This window comes from Epinephelus fuscoguttatus, linkage group LG12 (assembly GCF_011397635.1).
Source record: "Epinephelus fuscoguttatus linkage group LG12, E.fuscoguttatus.final_Chr_v1".
Taxonomy (NCBI): domain Eukaryota; kingdom Metazoa; phylum Chordata; class Actinopteri; order Perciformes; family Serranidae; genus Epinephelus; species Epinephelus fuscoguttatus.
The window spans coordinates 4,163,277-4,184,200 of NC_064763.1; the positions used below are offsets into that span (position 1 = coordinate 4,163,277).

The 20,924-nt window shown below is 40.4% G+C and overlaps 1 protein-coding gene across 1 annotated transcript; it reads right to left on the bottom strand.

Annotated features, from left to right (window-relative positions):
• Positions 1-2,721: 2,721 nt before the first annotated feature.
• exoc3l2a (exocyst complex component 3-like 2a) lies at positions 2,722-19,321 on the bottom strand. Its single transcript, XM_049591495.1, has 13 exons — positions 19,135-19,321; positions 13,203-13,771; positions 12,158-12,375; positions 10,912-11,662; positions 10,679-10,793; positions 10,486-10,596; positions 9,684-9,784; positions 9,273-9,383; positions 9,047-9,182; positions 7,296-7,418; positions 7,027-7,182; positions 5,542-5,663; positions 2,722-3,624 (listed from the first exon to the last, which is right to left on the bottom strand). The coding sequence occupies exons 2-13, from the start codon at positions 13,745-13,747 to the stop codon at positions 3,303-3,305; spliced, it is 2,811 nt and encodes a 936-aa protein (XP_049447452.1). The 5' UTR covers positions 13,748-13,771; positions 19,135-19,321; the 3' UTR covers positions 2,722-3,302.
• Positions 19,322-20,924: the final 1,603 nt, after the last annotated feature.

A 20,924-nucleotide genomic window follows, 5' to 3' on the forward strand; every position in this document is an offset into this window, starting at 1 on the left:
CATATATCATCATCATGAGGGATGCACAGTATTGGATTTCTTGCCGATATCTGATATGCCAGTGTGTAACAACTCATTTGACTGATTACCGATGCTGATATCAATATATCAACTTTTTTCCCCTCTCTTCTGTAGTGGAATTTACGTCATAATACAGTGCATTAACACAGTAGCAATATTTAGTCCAGAATTTATTAGTTAATTGAAGCAGCTGCAGCTAGCTACCTATAATTTTATTCTAAGTTTAAAAATCATAAAGGTAAGGGTGTGAAGTCTGAGCTAGGCCAGCACATGGTTCCAGGACCAGGAACTGTAGTAGAGCAGCCAGCCTCTGTGTTGGTAAAAGGCACTTTAAACTGAAGCTATTTGTGTGACCTGAGATTATGACTGCTTTGTAAAGATAAAAAACTCCTGCTTAGGATAAGCTTGACATTTACTTGATACAATCTTATAGGCTATAGAATGTACCAGTGTTGTACTCCAACCTCGTCACATATTGACGTTTGGTTATTGACTTTCTACCTCAACATATGACTTGCAAGATACTTTGGCTGCGTTGGTTGTTGACATTCTGGGACGTCATTGTTCGTTTTCAAAATACACCTCTGTTTTCACAGGAAATGTACAGTTTGCAGTCTCTTTCAAAATAAACGCACTACATCAGTACAACGCCGCAAATCAATGTTTTTTTTTCTTTTAACAACAAACGCACATGATTACATTTAGCCAACAAATGCACATGGTTGGGTTTAGGAAAAAAGAACAAGGTTTGGCTTTACAGTCTCACAGGAAGTGAACACTGGCCTCCTGGGTGAAAGACGATGGTTGCTGGACCCATCCATGACAACTCCCACCTGCTGTACTCGGACTCCTCCCACCTTAATTTTGGTTGTTGTCCTGCTCTGTTTCCCCCTGATGCCTATAAACAATAATGTTGACTGGCTGCATATCATGCCAACATGAAAGGTCGACTTTTTTGTTGGAGTCTGATGCCGAAAGTCACTGACCAGACACTGGTTTTCAATGATCTTTGCATGAGACTGGGTTGGTATAGGGTACAAAGATGGGTCCTGAAGCTAGATTTAATCATATCTCAGGGCTGAGTGATACAGGGAGTTAAGCTCAGACAAGGTGGACATTGAGGCAAACCTCTGAATTATATTATACCTCTGAATAGTATTGCCAAAATCAGTCACAGAAATAGGCCAGCAACTAAGCGTTTTCTTGATGCCATGGAAAAACAGGACTTTAGTCTATACAGAAAGCTAAGTGTGAATTTTAATTTCTTTGCAAGATAGTCAATATGGTGTTTAAAACTGAGGGTTTTGTCCAACCAAATTCCCAAATATTTGTCATCATCAACAGATGAAATGGAGACACCATCAAGAGTATTGTTGAAGAGGGTTGGCACCTTTGCTTGCCCAGGGGAGAAAGTTATCAATTAAGTTTTGGTTGAGTTTAAAAGCAGTTTTAGATCCATGAGGGCATGTAGCAGGTGTTAAAGTAGTCTGCAGATATGAAAAGGCTTTATCTGCAGTGGGGGTACAGGAGTATACAACTGTACCGTGGAAATCCAGAGTATACATATTAAAAAACGCAAGAAGAAGAAGAATAGGAGTGTCTTACAACATGTCTAGAAGAAATCTTTGACTTGCATGAATTTGTTGTTTTCTGCTTCTGTCACTATAGAACATTTACATTTCTTTTAATGATCTGGATGTGTCTGGAATTTAGATTTAATAAAACTAAAATGCCTCAATTTAATACTTAATCATGTTTAAACTTCAGATTACCAGCTGTTGCAAAACATCAACGCAGTCTAACATATACATTTTCTGGATCACCAAGATCAGCTGAAGCCCATCATGTCCCCTGGATGACCTGTGAACAAACGTTACCACTGTGATCTCACTACTGTGGTGATGTCGACATACTCAACACCTGACCACACTTTGTGATGTCATGATTTTTAGATAATGTGTCAGTGTGTCCAACCCCCAGCTGTACAATGCAACATCCTGACAACAGACCTTCACAGTTATTTCTACATTTTGATGTAGCCAGCTAGCCATTTAAATTCAAATATAGACCCAGTGACTTGGAGAGGTCAGTGTGCAGAATAATCTTTGCTAAGGCTGCTTGACTTTGTTTTGAGAAGCCAACAATCAGCTCAGACATGAAAAAGCTCCATGGCTGCTTCAACTTCACGCTGAACAGCAGAGGGAAGTTCCCTCCTAGTACATAACGTAAACTTGGCTCCAATAAAAGCATCCGTTGGCACCTCAGTGGACAACAGGAAATCTTTGTTTATTGAAAAACATCCTGTCGTTGGCCTCGGGGTGTATGACCCCTCTTGCAGTGCAGTGGCAGAGCATCATATAATAGCCGTTGTGGAGCCCCATATTTCAGGATCTCAGTTTGCTGAACAAAACTGCCATATCCTTAAGATAAACAATGGCACTATATAAGGTATGTGTATATGTAGTACTGCGTCAGACCCGCAGGCCTTCATCTGTTTGTCAGTGCCTTTTGGCATGTATTGTACATAACTGTAGCCTTAGTGTCTGACACTCCCACGTTAAGGGCTACAACACCTAAAGTTAGACATAGGCAGAATAATTAATGGAACAATAATATATTCTTACGAATTTCTTGATAGATTTGACATTGACATAACTGTGATGGTATGCAGACAGAACCTGAACACAGAACACAATGACAGAGCTGCTGAGTCTGTTCAGTCAACCCACTCAATGGGTTTTTATTATGTCTCCAGCAACAAATCCATTTCATTCACAGTGAGAGTTCAACACATTTCCATTTCCATACACTATATCCTCACATACATGTGGATGCTATACCAAGGAATGGGTATACATATGTTTGAGTAAATACAAATTAAACAGCAGAACATCCTAGATCATATTGCATTGCATCTGCTAGCAGTTGTTTCTGCAATGATGCAGGGGAATAAAAGGCTAAGACTGAAGAAGTTACATTTTGAGAATATATGATACCACTTGTTTATTTCTGTAGATGTGTAGATCAATATAAAAATACTAGAAATCATGGTGAGCTATTAGGATGTACAATCTTCTTCACATTTCCATTAAAAATGTACATCTGCAGATGGAGAGAAATGTCAGTGAGCATGTACAGTACGAGCAGTACCTGAGGTCAAGTTTCTTTAAGTGGCTGCTAACAATATTTGGTACAATCAGTTTCTGGTCAAGGTGCACGTACATCTCATCACTTGCTTCACAGTGTGTCTGTGACCGCTCTGCCAACACTAACACCTACCGCTAGTCTTCTCTATAAGGTTTATTTATGTCCTCCATATTCTGGCCCTCAGCAGGTTGAGCTGTTGCATTCCTGCCACCTGTCCTGTGGTTTCGCCTCGGACGGTGCTCTGAGAACCAGTTGGAGACTGTCATGGCGAGGCGGAGGAGACCCAGGCTTATGCAGTGCACCTCTGAGGTGATGGGGATGTCAGAAAAGAGGGCGTGGTCCCTGCACATGAGGCCATTGCTGCATTCAAAGTCTTTTACGATGTTGAGGATCTCTTGGCGCTCAGCCTGCCGCATCATCCCTCTTATATTCAGCAGGGTGGAGACGTGCTTCTTCCTGTAGGGAGGAAGGATGCAGGGAGGAAGAAGGGTAGACGGGTGTTAATGGAAATTGGGTCTGTTTGGTGCCGTCAAAGGCTGTCATGACTTTGAGTAACAGTCATGTCTCTCTGAGTCATAGCGTCTCTTTCTGGGAAGGAACAAAACATTTCATGCCACTTTCTAAAAAGGTCCGTTTCATAAAACTTTTATATTTCTTTCTACTTTCTGGTTGGTAAGTCATTACTAATGCTTTATATATTGGAAGTTTATATGGTGCTTTATATATTGGAAGTCAATGATAAGAACAACTTGCATATGTACATACGCAAGTTGATTTACATTTTACCTTTTACTTTTTTGTACATATACTTCTCACTTCTTTATCTGCCACTGCATCTGAAGGTATATATGTTAGGTCTAAGGAGTTTTTACAATAATCCATTCAATCACTAGTTGCTCTTGATGAGTTAACATTTTAGAGATGAAGTGCTTGCTAGGCAACTATCATATCAAGAAATTTGTAACGATCTTGGGACCCAGTGTTGCCAACTCTTTTCTGATGAATGTAGCTAGCACTAGCTTCAGAAGTCACTTAAAGTTGCCAGATGACATGTGCTCATTTGCATGTTTATAATGTCACAAGGAGGGAAGGAGTGGTAGAAGGACGAAATGTTTTTTATTATACAAAAATGGAAGCATTTTAAAAGTAAAAAATTTTAATGGCATGAGAGCTAGGAGGTAAAATGAGTGTTTTTGTGAAAGGAGTCTGGTGACTCTGGACGGGGGCAGCAGCAAAATGTATTTTATCCACATAAAATAGGAGCACCTAAAAAAAATCAACACTGGTTCAAGTATATGCTATATTTAGAGGGGGAGAGTCTCAGCAGAGGAGCGGTGGACTGTGATAATTCTGCACAACATGCATAGGAATGAAATGGAATGTAATTTATTTGAATATATTTCTTGCTTTTTCCCTGATGGTTTGAATAAGCTGCTAAATTAGTCACTAGTTGCTTTTTAGAATAAGAGTGGCTACGAGGGTCTGAAAACTTGTTAAATCTAATGAGAAAGTAGCCAATTTGGCCACACTGTTGGGACCCCAACTTCTAAATATTTTCTAACGTTTTCTTCTTCTTATCTACATAGCATTTGTACGTTGTTTTGTTTTGAAGAGTCAACAGTTTGCTTTTTACCAGCACTTTGAATAAGAAGGAAAAGCTTGTGTTTTCAGGATTGACCTGTATGCCCACATGTAGGCACTGTAACCTGTGCATGAATGGACTCTAAATGAAGCATAGAGAAAGCCCTTTGATCTCCTAAAATACTAGCTGGGGATGCCATACAGTAAACAAAAGAGGTGAGTCAAGCAGTGAGTTAGCATGTCTCTAGGTCTGAACTACTATGTTTTGCTCTCCTCTTCCACACCTTTCTCTTTGATTCCAAGTGTGGCACCAGTCTGTCTCCTGTATGGTGGCAGGATCAGGAAGTACTCGGCAGCAGCTTCCTGTCTGCTCTACAGAGGGTTATGCGTCACACACGGTGGTGGGTTGCCAACCGTCACCTGAGCCTTAATCTGTGCACAAACAGCCTCGGTGGCTGGGGCCCCCCCATCCCCTCGAGGCCTCTCAGCCTCATCCATTCTCAAAACAGGCCCGCTCTCCTCTCCAAAAATAGCAAAGTTAATGTAGATATGTTTCCGTGCTCCTTTTCCTTGTTTTGATCCATTGTGACCAAAAAAAAAAAAAAAACAACAGACAGTCTTACTTTTTCCTTGCTTTGGCTAAGTGCCAAACATAGCACTATGAATGTGTAGCAATAAGCATAAAAGAATATAGGACCTTTGGGGGTACAGTAGAGAGAATATCTGTTTTTATAGATGCTTCCTGGTTGCAATAGACATGTTCCAACCCTGTCCGTTTGTTAAAGCCCTCACCGTATATCTGGAAACTCTTTCACCAGAACTGCGACTTCCATCTGGATGGAGGGGGTGTCCTCCAGGAGAATGATGTCAGCTAGGTGGCAGATGATGCTGTCTAACCAGGATGAACTTGATTCCTGAAGCAGAGAGAAGACAAAGAACGTAGCAAGAGTTTCATTATTGTACAGCAAGAAGTATTCCTCACCATAACAAAACGTTACATTCATCATTATATTAGAATCTTTTGAAACTTGTTCAACTATAAGTAAAGTGCAGTGCAGTTGTTATTCTGTTCATCCAAATGTCTGATTTATTGATTAAATGTGTTTATTTGATGAGGCATGACCAGCTGTGAACAATTCTGAGAAAACAGATAAATACCTAAATGATGAACAAAACTCCACTGCAGTTTTTCTAGGTCATGTTTTTCCTTCAGACACTCAGTAAAAAAGAAAGCAGAATTCTTTGGCTTGGCATTCACTAAAAATAACGATGTCGTTTTTAGACAGCCATTAACCTTCCCACCCCCCACCCCCAAGTTCCCAATTTCCACAGACACTTTATCCCGCTCCTCAGCGAAAAAGGCCATCAAGGCCATCCCAGAGCCACATCAAAGCCAGCCAGCTGACAGGAACAGGAAGTTCCTTCTGAACACAGCAGCTTCCTGTTGTCAGCCGAGGTGACGGACACTTGTTTGAACTCGCGCACAGAAAAGGGGCAAATGCCATGCTGTCAGGCCTAGTTGTTTTACACCCTCTTCCCCCCTCTGGCAAGTGCTAACGTAAGCCCGGTCCATCCATCTCCATCTCACTGACGGCAGCCATTTTTTAGAGCTCACTCCTGTATCAACACTGTCTGAGTTATAACTGACCTAGGAAGTTTGAGGGTCAGGCTCCATTCACAGCCATCAGACTCTGCATTCCCCCTCGCCAGCTCTGCTCAGTATTTTTAAGAATCAGCATTTTGGAATTATATATAATGCTCAGGGTCTCTTGAAAAGCAACTATTAGCTCTGTTTTACATACACTGGATTTCATTCTCCTAGAGGTCCTAACCAGTGGTGTTGTTAGGTCTGGGCATCTGAGGCTTCAGATGTCTTATGATTAGCCCAGGATTTAATAATGTGTAATTTCATTTATGCATTATAGTCTTAAAAAATAATATGATATTGTTGATCAAAAACAAAAGTCTTGGGTCCTTTGTCTCAATGCAAGCTGTGATGGCAGGCAAGAGAGAAAGTGCACCAACAATCACTTTAATGTTGCAGCTGGTAAAGGTGGAGCTCATTTTAAATGCATTTCATATTGCTGGGTAGTTTAATCTATAATTATGCATTATCATTTATTCTATACCACTCTATTTACTTGAAATCTTGCAAGTTGGTAGAAACCTAACTTCCCATTCTGTAATTGTTAATATTTTTCAAAGCATGTGTCAGACTTTGCTGACATCGCCTGATTCAATTAAAAATAGAATGTTTTGTGTAAAGTACAGACTCACCAGATCCTTAAAAAGTCCTTTTAGCTGTTTGGCCTCATCTTGCAGGCGGAAAGCCATCCTCTTTCTCATCTTGGAGGAAGTGCAGATGACTCGTCCCCGCATGATGGCTCGGACATACTCCACCAGGACCCGCCGGTGCACCTCTCCAACCAGGGTCTGTCAGTCATTTAAAACATGAATCACTGACTGATTCCATTAACCTTCAAGCAAATGCTGCAGACTACTTAAACATGTAAAACACCATCTGTGTTTGATTAAACAAGTGTTACCTGATAAGGCGGAGAGTCCATCCTCCTGAACTTCTTGAAGTGTTGTTTAATGCTGACTTCAATGGCCTCAAAAGCCTCTGTGTTGTTAAGCCACTTTCTCTTTATCAGTTTGTCAAAGAAAGGCTGAAACAACAACACACCAAGTTCTGATTCTGAGTACACAAACAAAGTACATTGTACTTTCCTTGAGTGTTTCAGTTTTTTAATACTTAGTAGTTCTACTCCACCACACTTCAGATATTGTGCATTTTACTGCACTACATGTATCTGATGGCTGCAGTTGGGTTGCAGATTAAGATTTTATATACAAATACGATTTATTAAAATACACTGTATAAAAGAGTTAGCTCGACCACAATCTACCACAATAAAATACTGCTTACATGATTATGTATCGGGAACACTGACTGAATAATGAAATGTAACATTCAAATCCTGCGGGGGGTCATTAGGCTGCATAATGTGTACTTAAACTAAAACTAATTTAACTGATAATATGTCTTTACTTGTACTTAAGTGTAATTTTGAATTGAGGATTCTTTTTAGTGCCTTCAGTGACTGAACTCCTAAATCCTTTACTGGAAATGGAATATCTTGTGGGATTGCTGCTTTTACTTTGTGAAACGTTTCTGCTAAAGAACTCAATGGCTAAAGAAAAATAAAGTTATTTATGTAACAAGTTTGTTTTGGTCTCACTTCTTCTTGACTTTAGCTTTTTGTTTTCTTTACTCATGTCTGTTTCTCTTCTTGTGCATGATTTCATTCACCGATGGGCTACTGACTATCAGCTTGGTGTGTCAGGGCCTTTAAATGATCCAGCAGTGCGTGCAGATGTGTATCCCACTGGCTAGCTCATTACTGCCACTCTGTACTGTGCTCATACAGCGATTACTACTGAAAACACCATTCCAACCCACAGTGTAGTCGTGGGAACCAACCTGGTCTCACTCCGAAGTCATCGAATACCATTGCTTGGTCAGTGACTTTTGGAGTCAGATATCGACAAAAAAAAGCCATCTTTTCACGTCAGCGTGATTCGTGGCAGGACAACACCGAAAGTTAAGGGGGTGTAAGTATGATTAGGATGGGTGAAAGGGGTGGTGGATGTGTACAACAACCACCAACTTTGACCTAGTATGCCCATGTTCACTTCCTGCAAGACTGTAAAGCCAAACCCTGATCTATTTTCTCAAACCAAACTACGTGCTTGAGTTGCCTAAACCCAACCACATTGTATCGTATTGGCTAAGCATAACCATGTGCGTTTATCGTTGAAAGAAAAAAAAAGTCAATTTGCAGTGTTGTACCAACATAGTGTGCTTTGAAAGAGACTGTATGCAAGCTGTACATTTCCTGTGTAAACAGAAGTGTATTTTGAAAACAGACAATCATGTAACAGAATGAAGTTGACAGAGCAATCCAGAACTTCACCAACCAACACACCCAGGGTACCTTGCACATTGTATCTCGACATGGAAAGTCCATGACCAAGCGTCAATATGTGATGAGGTCAGAGTGAGAATGTGTAACAGGGGCATAGTGCCCACCCTCTGGTTCCCCTTGGTAAACACCATAAGCTCTGTCAGCCCTGTTTCTGCTGTTAGCACTGTTCGCACAATTAACAATGTTAGCTGCTAGCCACCGGCTCAGCCATCTCCATGTTGGTGGCCTATATGTACTAGTCATATGTCCTGGTCATGGTGGGAGTCTTCTTTAAGAGACTGATGAAACTTGCTTCTTGAGGTTCTCACCCTGATGTGCTCAAACAGTCTGTCAGTCAGCACCCTTACTGACTGGTTGATGATTCTGTCCAGGGAGGAGTTGGCTCTCTGTGCAGACTCCTCGCTGCCCTGTGGGTCACACTGCCTGCAGCGCTCCACTAAAGACCTACAGGACACAGAGGAGATGAAGCTGAACTTCAAGCAAATTACTGCAAAAAAAAAAATGCACATTTTGAATAATGAATGGTTTGTTTACCTGAGAGGAGGGCAGCAGTTGACCAGAGCTATGGTCCTAGAAACATATCCGTCCCCTCGGTCTCCAAATTCTGCCTGAGTCTCATGAAACATCTCCGCCTTCCTCTGGAAACTGGACAAATTTTAAATTTTAAGTTTTATAAAAGCCTGCCAAAGGCTGATACAATTTATAAATGAACAATCCTGTCCTGTAATTGAAAAAATACTGGGGCATGCCAAAAAAATATCTGTATATAAAACCTACTTAATTTAAGACCTACATATATATATATACCAGCACAAGTGTATTTTGTTTTTGCTACCTGCAATAACATAATTTATTTATAAATTATAATTTTGAGTGCAATTTTTTTACAATTCTGGTTAAAACCCCGCTGTTTTTTGCAAACTTTCCCTGACAGCATATAGTCACCTGTAGAGAAAGTCAGCCAGTCCGTTGAGACTACAACGAGCCACTCTTGCCCCCAGAAACTGGTTCACAGATGTAGATCTGTCCAAGTCCACCTTCAGCCTCTGGCATTGTGAAAGACATGCGATAAGACAGCTGTATCAAATATATATATATATATATATATATATATATAAACATATAAATTCACAGGTACGGGCACAAGTATGAATGAATTATGTGCGGAAAGGTTGCACAGGAGAAAAATTCTTCAGAATAAAACAAGTGAAAAAGATGTGCAGTATATGTGTAATATTCTCTAAATCTAAATCACTATTATCAAACAGCATTTCCTCTTATTTTGAAAGTCACTGAAGCAAATGGAACCCATCATCACATTCCTCCAGTTATGAAACTTCACAGCCCTAGGATGAGGTGGCAGCCTACATCGAGTTCAAGACACCCAAGGAGAGTCCTTTTGAGGTTTTATGGTGGTGTACTAAAATGTCTCCTAACCTGGCGGTGATTGCGCATAATGTTGTACGGCTACATCGAGTGCAGCCAGTGAAAGAGATGCCTCCTCCACTGGATTTGTAATTCAAGAACAGAGAGCCCAGCTTAATGTGAGTGACTGTAGCCTGTGTGCTGTTTCATCACGGGTGCAGGTTGGGTCGCGTGACTTGTATTAATGGGTACAGCCTGGTGTGGTTTTGACTTAGACATAATGACGGGTAACAGATCAATACTGGTACTGAGCTTTATGGGTATGGGGGCTCGCGGGTTTTCAAAACTGGACCCATGCAGGACTGTGTGTGTGACAGTGTACCTGGATGACTGAGCGTGCTAGGTGAGACTGATACTCCTCTATGTGCAGTGTCTGAGCCCATCGCCTCTCTTCTTCATCCAGAACCTGAATCAACTCGACTGTCACCTTCTCCTGAAATTCACAGCATAAAATTAAAATGAGTCTACATTTCAGATTTTTTAAAGAGCAGCTGTGCCAAAAGGACAGTTCTTACCCTAACAATACTGATGCAGTCTTGTTCCAGCCTCTCCACTGTGTCTTGGGGCAGAATGGGCTCCAGTGGAGCATAGTTTATAGGTGTGGTTGTGCAAATGGTTCCAAGAACATCCCTGATTAAAAATTACAAATCCTTACCAAACCAGTCCAGTTTCCATGTTTATACAACAAGACTGATATGTCTTTATGACATGAAATAAACTAGGTTCCCTGTCTAGTAAGATACCGTACCTGTTGTAGATGTTGTAGAACCAGTCCAGTAAGGAGTAGACATCTGTAATCTGCAGCGGGCCGCTGGTGATGATCCGCAGACGTTTGGCCACAGCTCGATGGTAACTTTCCACATATACCTGGAAGGCAGCAAACTCCTCTGGGTAAATGGATATAGCATTCCTCTTCGCTGCATCCAGGTCATCCACCATCCGACTCCTCAGGCGTTCGAGGTATGAGGCCAGCTGGCCTGCCTGGGTGTCTACCTGATGTGGCAGGCTCCAGTCCGCAGCCTCCATCACAGCCTGCCTCCACTTCATCTTTAGTCTCCGGGGACGCTGGCTGGGGTGAATCTGGGGGCCCTCTTGTTCTGGTTTTGTCTCCTCTCTCAGAACCCAGGCAGCGTCAGCATGCTCCTCCTGTTGGATCACCAGCACCACCAGCCCAAGGTTGGGACCAGCGCTGGGCTGGCGAAGAGACTCCCGGACTACGTCCCACATCTCCTTTTGCAGGGCCTCGTACAGGAGCTCCACGTCCTTTGCCTTCCGTCTGCTCGAGTCCAGTGTTGCATTGGAGCTGAGGGACTCATCTAAGGATGAGGTTGATAAGGGGATCATGCCAAGAGGGGTGCTGGGATGAATGGGAGGAGTAAGAGTGGAAGTAGATGTGGGCGGAAGGAGAGACAGCAGCTCACATTCTCTCTCCAGCTCCTGAATGTGTGTGTCAGCCAGGAGAAGGTCCCTGTGGTTGACCAACTGTAGGATCTCCAATACTGTGGAGAGCAAGAATAGGAAAGGGCAGCTGTGTTTATTTACAAGAATCACAAAACAGGTTCACCAACAAAAGGTGGGATCCGTTTAATGGTTATTAAGGAGTTGTGTGTGTGTGTGCCTCAGTGACAAACTGGGTTATTTGTTGCTCATTCTGCACACTCTTCTATTCCTAGCAAGGTTCCCTGTGGAGTCTGTGAACAGTAGCGTGGTTAAACTTCTATCTAGAGGAACCTGGGGTAGAGGGAAATGTGGTCATTTCCTGATTTCACAGTCTATTGGTGATTGAACCCAATGACTCAGGGATCTGGGGACTGTTCAGCCTCATCAGAGAGTTGTCTAGGATTGGGAGGAAGTATGGCTGAAGCTTGACCAGGAAAGAGCAAGGTTCTCTAACATAAGGGAAAGTCCTTACAAAAGACGAATCCTTCTTTGTCACTTGATGTTTTTTGATCAGAACAGGGACCTTTTATACGTGATGTTTCCTGGATTTTTACCTGAGAGGGGCTCTCTGGTTTTGACCACCGGCTCCTCCTCCTCTGTTTCCTCCTCAGCCTCTTGGGACGCCTTGTCTGACATGGACTCCCTCTTCAGCTTGCCCAGACTGACCATCCTGAGGAAGGAGGGCCGCCTGGAAGCCTCCGCCTCGCTGTCTGTGCTCAGGTTTCCGCAGGGCAAGCTTTCTCTGCGCTCCTCCTTACGTCGACCTGTAAAGCTGCACAGTATCCACAGCAGCAACAAAGAACGTGAATGACTGCTGCCCAAAATAAGATACACTGTCAGACTGCACTATATGCATATACAGGTGTGTATGAGTAAGAATGTCATCAAATTTGAGGTCTACTCAACAGTGTGGCCGAGTAGCAGCAATGTTTGGAATGCCACATATCCAAACATCTGTTAAACTGTAAGCATGACTGCCTCAGTTAAAAATAGTCCTACTGAGTAAACACACCAAGTACTCAACATGTCACTGAAAAACAAAAGAGGTTCCGTAGATCAACAAGTTGCTATAGCATATTACATAACTCCTCAGGAAATAAGCACATATGCTATTCTATCACCGACCACCAACAGTAGCAACGGATTTTCCATCTCAGAAGCTAAATCATCTCACTATTAGAACTCTGCTGTTGCATTGCTGTTCAAACAGGTCTTCACTTTCTTATTAGTAGAACAGTTTTTTTGTGATAGTTACATTACTGAATTGTTTGCCATTTTTGTGAGGGTTCTTTTGATTACAATTGATTTCTGTTGATGTTATGGGGTGTTGTTGTTCATTGTTTTACATAATCTTTGGCTGTTGAATCCTGAAATTTTTTTTTTATTTTTTATATTTTACTCTGAAAAAAATCATGTAATTCTTTGGGTTTAGTAATAATATCTTAATCAAAGATATACTTCTTAAGATGTTCACTCTTTCTGTACATTTCACATGAATGTCATACACAACTCATTCTTTATATTAGAAATCCAAATTATTTGCAATGTAGCAACAACAGATCAAATCTAAGGTTTTAATTCTTCCCCACCCTTCCTCACCGGAGCAGGGTCATAATTCCTTCAGAGCTCCTGCGTAGTCCTTTCCTTTTTTCCCTCTCTGGTGGGAGACTGTTTGAGTTTCCAGGGCTGTAGTGGGGAGAGTTGTTCCCCCACACATTGCGTCCCGATATGCGGAGCCCCTTCCCCAGTTTTCCAAGGGTTTTGAGAGGCGACACTCCACAGATCCGCTCCAGTGTCCCCCTGAGGGGCTTCCCTTTAGGATTACCTGCCCCATGCCTCTCGGCATTCACCTCGTTTTCCTCCTCTTCTCCATCACGGGAGGACCTGAACTGGAAGTTACCCCTGACCTCCCCCATGATGAGGCCCATGTCCCCTCCATTCCTCTCATCCTCATACAGGTCCACATCCTCAAAGGGGTTTAAGTTCTTGTTCAGATCTTTCAGGTCGTTCAGCTCCTTCAGATCATTGAGATCATTCAAGTCCCTGAGGTCCAAGTCCAGCCGGGGCAGGATCAGTTCACCATTCACTCTGGGGAACTCGTGGCAGCTCTTGGACCTTCCCGGGAGCTTCTTCAGAATGGGCATGGTTGCACTTGAGATTTTACCAAACTGCAGAACAGGAACAAGATCAGATTTAGTCATAATGTTCAGCTATATAAAGTTTAACTATAATGGCATCTGATTATCAAATATAATTTCAGAATGAATAATCTTTTTTTACATTTACTAAGACACTATCTGGTACTTTCATTTCAAAAATAATTTAAAACTGGAGTAAATAAGATTCATAGAAATCCTGTATGGTGACATTGATATCACAGAGAATAAACAGCCAGGATATCTTGCAAAATACCTGTTAAATCCCTGTACAAAAGACATGACTCCATCCTCTCAGTACAAGGGAAGCTGAACCTATGAAATGTGGAAAACTTTTTCTGGTGTATCAGCCATCAGACAGTTTATATAACTTGAAGCAAAAACATCCGTTCACAGGCTGGTTATGCAATGTGCTTCACTTAGCAAATAGGAAATATGTTTTCAAAATACTGCTGCACTTAAAGATGCTCAACTACATTATGCAAATATCATTCATAAATAATGATAATTTTGTTCTTTCTCCTGTTAATTTGGGGAATTTAGAAAACCTTTTAAAAATCATATACTTATTTTCCTATTTAGCTAAACCTAAGGATTCTTTTTGAGAATTTCTGTCTGGCCACGTTGCTCTTCTTTTTAGGAGATAATGTATCTCCAGAGACTTACTGGTTAAATAATTAACAACTTAAACCAATGAATCTTTTGCAATCACTAAGATGCCAAAAGATATATTTCTTTCACCTTTATTTCAAGATTTTCACTACAAGTCCAACACTCAGTACGTGACTTGAGCAACTAACTCACAAACATGGAGAAAAAACAAAAATCCTAGGACTTCAACATTATTAGTAACATAATATGTATATGTATACACACACACACACACACACACACACATATATATATATATATATATATTATGTTCGTAGTAACATAGGAATATAGGGTATACTGTTCAGTCCACTACAATCCATTACCTTTGAGGTACTGTTAATGATGTGAAGACTTTCTGTTGTACCTAAAGCCCATGCCTTCTCCTTCGGAAATATTCTTTGGCTTCCCAACACATCCCGTCTGCTTTGTGTTTGTGGAGCCTCAATGGTTTTAAAATTTTACCACCAATTTTGCCATCACTGCCTGCCACTATGAATCAAAAGTTAATGTATTCAGGGTCACATTTTCTTTTTGCTTCAAGAACTGATCTATTTTTGTGTCACTCTATCTGAGGGAGCATTAGCTTGCTAACAGTGGCAAAACACATTATAAACATTTAGATATAAAATAATAATAATTAGTATTATTATCATAATAATAATTAGCCACGGCCCACTGGTTTTGAATCGCTGGAGTCTTATTCTTAGTAGGGAACCTTAACCTTTCTAAGTACCATACATTTATCAACTCTTATATTCACATACCATATGCTGGCTGCACTCTGACTTCCACATACAGCAGAATGAGTTTCCTTGTCACAACCAGATCAAAAGACATGGCCTGAGTTGCATGCTTGGGTGCCACAGGTAACAATTTTATGGCACCAAGGACAGCTACTAGTGGGTTAGGTTCCCAGTTCTTCTCAAAGGCTTTAGAGAAACATTAAAAAACACTATTCTGATAAGTAAACAAGGGAGAAAAAAATATTGTGTAATTTGTCTTTGGAGTAACACAATAGATGCATTGTTCTAACTTTCACATTGTGTCCAGAGTTAATTGAACATTTATGCTCACTTTTAAGACTTTGCTCCCAAGTCTCTCTGTCTCTTCATCCAACTCAGTCTCCCAATTCTACAAAAATGCAATGCCCCTACTATGCAAATCAAAGTTGCTGATACTCTTGGGAACATTTTTACACAAAATAGGATGTTTTCTTCCCTCAGATTTGCAAGTACCTGAAACAATTTGAGGCTGGGATATTATATTGCTCTCTGCAGCTGCTCAATTGACAGAAAGTGCCCATTAAGGCACACTGTAAACCCCAATTCACTCACTCAGCTTAATGTATTTAAAAAAACAAAACAAAACAAAACAAAAAAAAAAAACAGTTTGCACTCCAAACTTTTAGTTTAGTACAATACAGTAACATAAAATCTTTGAGAACACCAGACACAAAAGAAATGGGTCACATGACCCTGACAGGAATTTCATGTCAGTTTAACATAAGTCTTTGTTGTTGTTGGTTGAGCATCTAATTGAGATTCATATGATCATAAAAACAAAGGGCACCTAATTTTTTTTTAAATATCACTGAACTACAAAATTATATTTTAGCAAACTTAGCTTTCTTCATTGCAAGAACAAGGCAAAGTGGTGATCTCTGAACCAAGAAAAACTCTTTATTTCACCTCAGCACAACTTTCTGTTACACACTCTAATATCCACTCAGGTAGAAGGTCACTAACTGTGTATACAACGTAACTCATGTCTTTTACCACAACATTAACTGTAACTTATTAGAGCCATTGTGAAATACGTGAACATAATCACTGTGTAATGGGTGACAAGAGTGATTTAGAACACATTAAAACACATTTTACTTCAGCTTATGGCCTTAAACACATTGTCTCACAGTATGGTGGGAAACTCCACCCATTTAGCCCCCAACATGCCACATAAGTGTACAATGATAGAGTTGTTTATGGCCTTAAACTAATTAGGTTAAATCATCTTTATACATTTTAGTCAAATTAACTCAAAACTCAAAAATTGTTGAGTTAACATAAAAAATTCTGTCAAGCTCTCAAGCGATGCATGCATGCTGCATCAGCAGCATTTCAAACTGATGCCATCCAGCGACCGTGTCTGTGATACCCTTAAGATTCTGAACTAAATCATTTAAGCCAGGGATGACTGCATGATTCTACCATATCAGACTATCAATATAAGAATTTGGTAGTTGTATGTGTAATTTGGTTTGCTTCCTTCTTTAAGAGTATTCCTAATGATAAAACTAGAATGGTAATTGGCTGGTTCCTTTTTCCACCATGATGTAATGTTTAAGTGAGCTGCCCAGTTGTAATGTGTGAAGGCGCCTCTTAGTTATTTACTTCAGCTAGCAAACAACAAAAAACAATTGTGGTGGGATTCAATGCAAACATAGTAAAGAATCCTTAACTAAGTTTTTACAAGCTGCTGAACCAAAAACTTGAGCTTTTAAGTTATGAGGAAGGAGGGAATTTAACTGTGGGATCCTGACACTCAGTGTGCCCTGTGCAGCAAGTATTTCTACTAATTTGGCCAGGAACTGTAAAGGCAAAGCTAAATACACTATGTAATACCTGGTTTTGATCTTTGTTGGGATAACTGATGATCTTACCTGGTGATTTGATCACATAGTTGAAAAGAATGTAACTTCTGGTCATTCAGTGAGATCATTTCTCCAAGATTAGCAAGGTAAGGAGAAGAGGACACTTTTCCTGTCTTATAGACATATAAAATGATAATTTCACATGCTGATATCTAGTGTTTTTAGCAAGCTACAAGCACATTGTTAGTATGTCAGCCCTCAGTTCCACAGTGTGTGTGTAGCCCCAATAAATCTTTTTTGAAATAATCAGATCAAAAATGTAAACTTTAAAAAAAAATCAGAGTAAATGCACTCTAAATGTACATATTTGCTTTATAGGGTGTAGCACATCTGGGTTCATTTTGAAAGTGAAAAAATATTAATTTTATCAGATACTCTCAACTAATGGCCACCTTCCTGCTCCTGAATTTGTACAATCTACCTCCATGTTCCATGTCATTCTCCCAGAACTGTAGTTACACATGCACACCTAGAAGCTTCCTAATACAACCACAGTCCTCTGCTGCTGCCCACTGAGCAGCTCCAGTGTCCATAGTGGGGATGACTGGCTGTGTTTTGGCTGGGACATTGCATTCAAAATAATAACTTTGTGGCAACAAGCTGGACTGTATATAGAAAACATGACAATGACAATGACTGTCTTGGCATTTGAATCTTCATTTGAATTTAGTCACTATATGGAGAGGGTGAAATATATCCATTACAAATAGAAGAGAGAAAAGTGAAATAATTGTAATCATCAGTACACATTCACCTCAAACCTCTAACTGTATAGTCAATGTCCACATAAATCTTGTAGCAAACTCTCCAAAACTGGACATCAGCATCAGCTGGACATCCTAAATTACTTGGTGCTGTGTAAGGGGAAAGAAAGCATATTCTCCAGGATTCTCACACATTTTCATGGACAAAATTTAAAAACTTTTCCATGACTTTTCAAGAACCAATAATAAAAGACACATTTTCTTGCCCGACATTTTTCAAACAGATTCAAACTCTATTTGAATATAATTTCAGCTAACTGGCATACATGAAGCGAGAGAGGGAACACAGGAAGAAAGTAAAGAAACATACGTGATGGTAAACATCCCACATTGAAACATATTAGAGCAACTTTATGTCGACGGCTAAAGAAAATAAATGCCTTTTTGTTACATTATATGCAAGGTTATCCAGGGAAGATTACTGTAACAATTTTCAAAACAAAATTCCATGACTTTTCCAAATCATTCAATGATTTTTACTAATTCCTTGACTTTTCCTGGCCTGGAAAATAGGATTGTGAATTTCTGTGACCCCAGGTTTTCCATGACAATGAGAACCCAATTCTCACTCTATTATGCTCTCCATAGTTATCTCAACTTTTATACCTTTGTGGCATGCACGTGTAATTTTTACAATTTTTTTCTTTATGTAAACACAACTTCAAACATTATGTGTTGTGCTTTACCTACTCTATAACTCCTGTTCATACTGTGTATCAGATGTCTTAGCAGAGTGGAGAACAGGATAACACTCAGCGGCTGTAAAGGAGTTTACGGCCATTTTATAGCAAAACATTTTCTTGAGAGAACAAAAGGTGATATAAGAGCACATACATCATTATGGGCTCTTTGTCATGATACAATACTTTTTAGCCTTTATTAAGTTTAAATAAATCAAAATCGTAATCAAAAATAATCTCTTGAACTAAAGTCAGACCAGGATGGTGAAAATCTCCCTAAAATGTCTTTGCTCATTATAACATGACAGGAACAACATGAAAATTGTTTCCTCAGTTAAAAGATAAGTCACTGCACAACACAAACAACATGTTCTCATAATTTTATCAATGGCAATAACTGTGTCAAACCCATTTCAAGAACACAACAAATGTCTAGGCACCAATCCATGTATGAGTAAAACAGACAAATGTGACACATAACATACAGAGAATCATTAAGACATTAATCAGATGGGTAACTATAAGCACAAATGAATACAACAGTTCTCTCCATGGACCCAAATGAAAATTAAACCATCAGAATCCAAACTCTAAATGCTGTCTGTAAATGCAGAGGATGAGACTTACCAGATGAGATTGCCTTGCAGTGTTTCAGTACAATGTCATCCTGGACTGTGCTGGCTGTGCAGGCTGCCAGGTTGTGGAGTTTTTGCATGTGTGTGTGTGACTGAAGAGTGTAAGAGCGTGTCCGAAAGTACTCGGTGACTCAAGAGAGCAATGTGGCTGCCTGTGGTTTCCTGACTTGCTCTATTGTGGTGGAAGGTGATATGTTTTCCTGAGGAAAGGCCCGTCCCGTCCTTTCTCCCCCTCCTATGCCATTGACCCTCCACCTCCTCCGCCCCCGCGCCCTGGGGACCCTTCTAATTACACTAATTGCATTAACTGTACAGTAGAGGCAGTAGAGGAGGACAGAGCATTCCTGTGCAGTTTTATCAGGTCTGCACACCCTTTGTGCATGTTTTTATGTGTGTACATGTCCACTGTGCCCTGGCTGATTTTTGTTAGAAATAGAAAATAAACTGCAAGAATGATTCAGTGTCCATGGCCTTGAGTCCAAATTCCATTCATACACCATCAGCATTGTCATTTTCCTCAGCGGAAGACTTTAAGTGGACAATCCGATCTGAAATGACAATCAACACTGTTGCTGCAGATATAATGTCTTTGCTTTACTGCGGAGCTTCAAGGTCACTATAGCTGTGGTGGGGCTCTGATGTCACACACAGAACAGAGCAGCTGACGGATTTATGAGAGGAGTGTGTGTGCAAAGGGCTCTGAGTTGTATTGTGCAATTTAACAAAAAAATTATAATAAGCAAGCAAAGCAACATGTCAACAAGAACTTCTTTCGTAAAACATTTCCCACACATACCTGTACTTACTGTGGCCCCCCCCTGCCACCTAGTGTGCAGTCTGGTATAGGACAAGAGGTAGTGTCACACAAACTGAAACACACAATAAAACAACAGACAAAACAGCTTAAATTAGAACTTTGTTTTTTTCTTTCTTTTTCTTGAAGACTTTGTGACAGTTTATTTTTATTTTTATTTTATTTTTTTATTTGAAGGGGCAGTGCAAGTTAATGAACGTCATATACAGAGTGCAAAGACGTAAACAAGCCAGATTGTAGCCATAGGCTAATTTCCATCTGTTGTCCCCTGGCAGATGTTCCCTAAAATTACAAAATATAAGCATAGTAAAAACACATCATCCCATTATTAAATAATCATTATTACAAAAGTCATTGCATTCATTACATTAGTTAATACATCCAACAAAGTGCCGAACATGTCCTCCAATTACATGACATTATCAGTCAGCCTGTTGCTCTCTTTCTTTCTCTCTCCTCTTTCTATTTAATGCATTTCTCTGTCTCGGTCCCTTTCAGTAGGCTATCTGGTTTAAACATTAGAACATGAACATGTCCTGCAAATAACACGTGTCATCAGTATGCCATTCTCTCTCACTCTGCTCTCTTCCTTCTTTTGGCCATTGTTGTATCTATTTCTCCAATGTCCACTGCAAATCCACTAAATATATACAGTCTTTGGGCAAGACGAGTAAGAGACGCATTAAAAGGTGCAATAGCCAGTCAGAGGCAGAGTAGGGTGGGTCTTGCCAAGAAAAGCCAACAGTGAAAGCAGCAAGCAGAATAAACTGCAGGATTATTATGTGATGTCATGCAGAAGTGCGTCCCTCATTGACGTGCCTCGGTGTGGCCCTGGCGTTAGTCACATTACTTATCCTCAGCTTTATTATCTTTAGTTTTATCCAGACCTCCACAGAAAAAACAGTTTTTGGCTTGAGACGTCAGAGTGTGTGCCTTTTTCTCCTTTGTGAAGCACCACAAATGAGGCA

Excerpts from the sequence above, each read along its gene's own strand:
- exoc3l2a (XM_049591495.1), bottom strand. The coding sequence starts at position 13,747 with ATGCCCATTCTGAAGAAGCTCCCGGGAAGGTCCAAGAGCTGCCACGAG. Across the intron at positions 11,663-12,157 it reads AACCAGAGAGCCCCTCTCAG|TATTGGAGATCCTACAGTTG; the intron begins GTAAAAATCCAG and ends TGCTCTCCACAG. Across the intron at positions 10,597-10,678 it reads ACTGCATCAGTATTGTTAGG|GAGAAGGTGACAGTCGAGTT; the intron begins GTAAGAACTGTC and ends TGTGAATTTCAG.